Raw genomic sequence first — 6,000 nt, 5'->3', positions numbered from 1 at the left:
AGTCCAGAATGCCTAAATTAAGAATTACTGTTCAGATTCCCTGGTTCCTAAACTTACACTACGATCAAAAGCCTTATCTACTGTGTTTACTTCCAAGAACCCCATTTTTTTAAAGTCACCTAAATTAATAGACGGGAAAACAGTGGAAACGGTGTCAGACTTTTTTTTTTTGACTCCAAAATCACTGCAGCTGGTGATTGCAGCCGTGAAATTAAAAGACGCTTACTCCTTGGAAGGAAAGTTATGACCACCCTAGATAGTATACTGAAAAGCAGAGATATTACTTTGCCAACAAAGGTCCGTCTAGTCAAGGCTATGGTTTTTCCAGCGGTCATGTATGGATGTGAGAGTTGGACTGTGAAGAAAGCTGAGCACTGAAGAACTGATGCTTTTGAACTGTGGTGTTGGAGAAGACTCTTGAGAGTCCCTTGGACTGCAAGGAGATCCAACCAGTCCATCCTAAAGGAGATCAGTCCTGGGTGTTCATTGGAAGGACTGATGCTGAAGCTGAAACTCCAATACTTTGGCCACGAAGAGTTGACTCATTGGAAAAGACCCTGATGCTGGGAGGGACTGGGGGCAGGAGAAGGGGACGACAGAGGATGAGATGGCTGGATGGCATCACCCACTGGATGGACATGAGTTTGAGTGAACTCCAGGAGTTGGTGATGGACAGGGAGGCCTGGTGTGTGCTGTGATTCATGGGGTCACAAGGAGTCGGACACGACTGAGTGACTGAACTGAACTGAAATTACATTTATTGACAATTTTCCTTTTTTATTCATCAGACATAAAATTACCATTGCAGAGCTTGTGATCACCACAGGTAGTGATCACTCTAAGCAGCTTATAGTCCAAAACAAACAAAAAAGAGGACATTCTAGTTATTCCGTGCTGCCTGCCCGGAATGGGCAGGGTAAATGGAAACTTCCTACTAAACTTTGCAAGAACTCTCATACCGTCGGACCTCCTCCCACCGCTGCCTTTGAGGACTCTTGGAGTTCTAGAGAGGTCAGGTTAGCCTTTCTTGTACAAGCGAAGTAGCCGCTTCACCCAATTTGGAAGGATTAAAGCTTGTCCTAGTTTTGCTTGATTGTTGTACTTCTAGCATGCTAAAGACCTAAAAAATAAGAGAAAGAAAATACAACAGAAGGCAGCATTCCAGTACCAAACTGAAAAGAAACACAAAAACAAGAGAGCAGCATGTTTTTAACAGCTTGCATGGAAAAAGCGGAAAAAATATTGACTGGGGAGTTTGGATAGCACTGTTCATTTTCTCTCACCGCCCGCGGTATTTGTCTTACGGAGCAGGAGCCAGATACAATTCTGGCGCACATGCCGGAGGAAGGGGTGGAGGGGTTCTGTGGAAGCTTGTGGAAGCGTGAGGATATAGCGGGGGAAATTAGGGATGGAGACCCAAATGGCTCCGGGCCAGGATGAGATCGGGGGAGGGAGGCGCTAAGTCTTTTTTCCTCCTGGCCTCAAGCATCCTCTTGGTCCCCTGAGTCCTAAGAGGACACAGCACAGGTCATGCAGGTAGGTTCCCGACGCCTTCAGATCAGCACGAGCAAGATGAATCCCTGCCCCTGTTTCTTTCGCCTGGGAAAAGGACACGGAGGCTCCTTTCGCCTTCTAAGCCCACCTGTCTTTTGGAGTTCAGACCTACAGCTCCGGAAACGGGGACCTGGCAGGGGTCTCCACCCGCTCTGCAGGAACTCAGTTCCCAGACTTCGGCTCCCGCCGAGCTCCGGCCTTAGCCCCGCCTATCAGGGCGCGGGGCGGGGCCAGGGCGTGGGGCGGGGCCAGGGGGCGCAGCGGGCGGCCGAGTCCAGGCGGAGGAGGAAGAACATGGCGGGTGCGGCGGGGCCTGCCACCGGCTCGGGGGCCGCCGGCGGAGATGGAGACGATTCGCTCTACCCCATTGCGGTGTTAATCGACGAGCTCCGCAATGAGGACGTGCAGGTATTGGAGTCGCGCCCGGCAGCGGACGCGGGCTTGGCTGAGCGCGTGGTAGGGAAGGGGGCCAGCCGGCCCCTGTTGTGGGGGAGGCCCGGGGATTGAAAGCCGGGACCCTGAGCTGAAACTTGACGGGGAGGAGGGGAGGGACCCATGAGGGGTTCTGGTGGCTCGACCCGGCGGCCCCGGAGCCTGCCCCGCACGCCTTATTCTGACCCGCTTAGGCGGCGGCCCGGCGTCCCACCTGGTCCTGGGTGCTCGTGGGGGAACCGGCTTGCCGCCCGGGCGCCCTTTCTGGGCCGGGCGGTGAGGACGCCGGGGCCGGCGGCGCCCGTAGCGGGGCGAGCGGGAGGCGGGCGGCGCGGGGCCGCGAGGGGCTGCAGGACGCCGAGGCGCCCTCTGAAATGCAGGGGAATGACTGCCTTCCTCGCGGCCTGCTGGAAACTGGCCCGGCTTGAATGGAGGGGTGGCTAAACTAACCTAAAGGAGGCGGGATGTCATCTCTGATTGAACTTTTCTTTGAAAAGCCTGGGGTGGTACTCAACCATCTCACCTGCTTGACCACTGCTACATTTCTCTCTTTTTAAAATTGTCTCGCTTTTCCGGATATTGTATTTTCTTTCATTTCTTTAATGGGCCCGTCAGAGGATTTCTCCTGAGAAATCTTACTTTAGCTAAAGAAGGCGTGTTCCCTTGTTTTTGAGGTTCCTCATAGAATAAAGTGTAAATTAAAGGTTTTTTTTTTTCCTTCTTATCAGTATGCCATTACCTCACCTATTTGCAGCTACTCTCTTTTGGTCTAAATCACAACTGCTTCTTTACTTCATTCTTCTTTCTACTTTTTTTTTTTAAAGCTCCGTCTCAATAGTATTAAGAAATTATCAACAATTGCTCTAGCACTCGGAGTAGAAAGGACACGAACTGAACTGCTGCCATTCCTTACAGGTATGTGACTCTTTGAGGAAAGGCCTGGGCATTTCTGTTTTCCAGTGGCTTTCAAAACTTGGATTGTTGTTTTGTATTTGTTGCCCATAGTATTAGTACTAAACTGAGCCTGTTGTTTCTACTGTGAAGAAACAGGGCAAAGCATATATTGTAATGTTGTGGCCGGACATATTCAGATATTAATTATTTAGCTAATAGAAAAGTAATTGATGTGCGATTATGAATTTCTAGTTCCTTCTATAAAATAAATCCATGAAGACACTTGATTGAGAAGGAGGAAAAGGCTGTTAGGATGGCGACAGATTGTCTAGTTACATATGGAGTGTCTTCCTAGTTTTGTGTGAGTGTCCAGCTTTGGGCCAGCTATCCTTGTTGATGAGTACTGGGTTCTTGTCATTTCCAGATACAATTTATGATGAAGATGAGGTACTGTTAGCTCTTGCTGAGCAGCTGGGAAATTTCACTGGCCTGGTGGGAGGTCCTGACTTTGCCCACTGTTTGCTGGTGAGTATATTCTGCCTGCTGTCCTTCTAGAACTTTTGCGGTATAAATAATACATTGTGTGGTGATAGGACAGTGCAGCATTTTTTTATGAAGATCTTTTTATGGATAGTCACAGGAGAACAAATTGAGAGAACAAATAATGTAGGCATTTTGGACTCAACCTTTCTTATTTTTTCTGGTTGTGAATGTGGGAACTTTCTCTTTTCTAACTTGTTACCTTAGCAGTTAGGAGAAAAAGGGCTGGATTGTTTCTGTTCATGATTTTTTTCCCTCTTATAGTGGAAATCTTAATTCTCATCTAACAATGCTGTGGCTTTGGGAATGTTTATTAGTTTTGTCTTTAATTGTAAGTGTAACTTTTGATTCTGACTTCCTTTGTGAATTTCATGAATTCAGTTTAATTCAGTTGAAATTTACTGAGAACCTTCTATATCAGTCACTGAAGTTACAATGTTCATGTTAAAGATGAGCATTGGGAGGGTAATAAGGCCTCTGTCCTTTTGTGTCAACAAGTAATTACTATGTGGTGTTAGATGGAAAAATTTGAAGCACATAAAAGAGAAAGGGATTAACCCAGGGTGATCAGGAAGATGTCCTTGGGAGAGAATGTCTGAACTAGGGTGTGAAAGATGACTAGGAATTTGACAGCTGCACAGGATGATGGGGTTGTATGCTTCAAGGCTTCAATATTGGCTGTATTATATTGCTGACTCTCATGACTTCTGTCTTTACCTCTGACCTTTCCATGGAGCTCCAGATATAGATATATGTAGAAAGATATAAATATCTGTGTTATGTATATCTGCTATGATTTTTCTACTTGGGTGTCAAACAGGCATCTCAAATTTAGTATGTCTGAAACAGAAGGCAGTTTTTTCCCCAAAATGTATCGTAATTAGTTGTCCCATTGCAGTAAATCGCATCACCATCTACCCAGTTAGTTGGACAGCCAAAGCCTGGAAGATATTCTTGAATCCGTTTCCCCTCACTTCCCACATCTAATCCGTCAATCACTCCTGTAGATTCTGCATGTATTCCAAATCAGTTCTCTTTCTTCTGTCTCTACTACCACTTAGCTCATCTTTCCACTGGTCTTTCTAGACCATATGGTCTTTCCTCTAGATTATTGCAGTAATCTAGTTGCTTTCCACTCACACCTTCTGCCCCACCACTCTAGTTGACTCTTCACCCAGAGATGGATCACTCCCTGCCATGGTTCTTAGAAAATTCATAATTTCTACCTTAGTTTGTACCTTAATTTATAAAATTTGCCCCTATGAGCTTATCTCGTATCATGTTCCCTTTAATAACCTCATTCCATTCACAATAGTCTTTGTTCTGTTCTTTGAATACACCAAGCTTATTGCCCTGGATAGTCCCTATAATAACATGTGTTTTTGAGCTTCCTATGACTGGCTCCTTATCATTTAGATGCCAGCTTTAATGCATCTCAGCAATGCCTTCCCTGACCTCTCAACCTGAAATTCCTTCCCCAATCATCCTTCACCACATCAGCCTTGTTTTTACCCCCTCTTTGGCTGCACCACACAGCTTGTGGGATCTTAGTTCCCCAACCAGGGGTTGAACCCTGGTCCTCAGCAGTGAAAGCACAGAGTCCTTACCATCGGGCTGCCACGGAATTCCCCCTGTTCTCTTTACAGAGAGTTATTGTCCTGATGAGTTGTTATCTTCCTCCATTAGAATATAAAATTGTATTCAATGTCCTGTGATAAAATGGTAACGGAAAAGAATGTATATGTGTAACTGAATCAATTTGCTGTACAGCAGAAATTAACATAACATTGTAAGACCACGGTACTTGAATAAAGTAAATCTTTAAAAAATTAAGAAGAAAAGTCAAAAGACACCCCCCCCAAAAGTAAACTAGCGCAAAGAAATCATGGCCTTATTTCTTCCCTCTCCTCAGTGCTAGAATATAAAAGTAATTATCATTTTAAAAGAAAGAGTTTAGGAGCCTTGGAAGTGTGAAACTGGTTGATTGCAAGAGTATAAAGTGTTGGTGCTAGAGTAGGCAGAAGTGGTGGTCCCAGGGCTGTAGGAAAAGGTCATGGAGAAATAGGCCACGTTTCAATCAAGAGACAGGAGCCTGCTCTTCTGTAGTGGTGATAGAGATTATCAATGATACTGCATGAGAGGAGGTCAGAGAAGGCAGTGGACAGATCGTGAAAGGCCTTTACTTTTAAGAAAACAGTATCTTTTCAGAGGGCTTCTGAAATTTCCCTTAGGAAAGCTGAGTACCTTGTGTCAAATAATTTTTGAAATGTATTATGTAGACACCCTTGTTTCCTTTGACTCATAATTCTATTTCACTCTCCTGGTCAGTTCTACATGTGGCTTTTGTCTTTAACATTGGCACTTCACGGTGTATCCTGAATTTGTCCAGACCGAGTGCAAACCCAGAAGAGCAGCAGTTGAGAGAATCAGCCCTCTGCACTTTTCCCTGGGCTGTGCTGCACTCGCTCACTGATCCTAGTCAGGGCCAACCCATTTGGTCTCCTGTTTCTAAAGCTGCAGGCAAGGTTTCCTACTGTCTCTGTACCTTTCACTTAATTGTTCTTTCATAAAGTCCCACTC

At 45.7% G+C, this 6,000-nt stretch overlaps 1 protein-coding gene and 1 long non-coding RNA gene across 5 annotated transcripts in view; one reads left to right on the top strand and one right to left on the bottom strand.

Annotated features, from left to right (window-relative positions):
* Positions 1-732: 732 nt before the first annotated feature.
* On the bottom strand, positions 733-1,752 carry LOC101906330 (uncharacterized). The gene is made up of 2 exons (XR_237466.3): positions 1,643-1,752; positions 733-1,120 (listed from the first exon to the last, which is right to left on the bottom strand). It is a non-coding gene; the product is annotated as an uncharacterized lncRNA (long non-coding RNA).
* A 78-nt stretch (positions 1,753-1,830) lies between these two features.
* PPP2R1B (protein phosphatase 2 scaffold subunit Abeta) overlaps positions 1,831-6,000 on the top strand; it is a 35,340-nt gene continuing 31,170 nt past the window's right edge. For all 4 annotated transcript variants that reach the window (XM_059875084.1, XM_024975742.2, XM_059875085.1 and 1 more), the window contains exons 1-3: positions 1,831-1,962; positions 2,811-2,901; positions 3,305-3,405. In XM_059875084.1, coding sequence (XP_059731067.1) covers positions 1,849-1,962; positions 2,811-2,901; positions 3,305-3,405 — 306 coding nt within the window. In that variant the 5' untranslated portion in view covers positions 1,831-1,848. The remainder of the gene's footprint in view (positions 1,963-2,810; positions 2,902-3,304; positions 3,406-6,000) is intronic.

The sequence above is a fragment of the Bos taurus genome, chromosome 15 (genome assembly GCF_002263795.3).
Source record: "Bos taurus isolate L1 Dominette 01449 registration number 42190680 breed Hereford chromosome 15, ARS-UCD2.0, whole genome shotgun sequence".
Lineage (NCBI taxonomy): Eukaryota > Metazoa > Chordata > Mammalia > Artiodactyla > Bovidae > Bos > Bos taurus.
The sequence above is the reverse complement of the archived record's forward strand: the minus strand, read 5'-3'. Positions and strand labels throughout refer to the sequence as shown.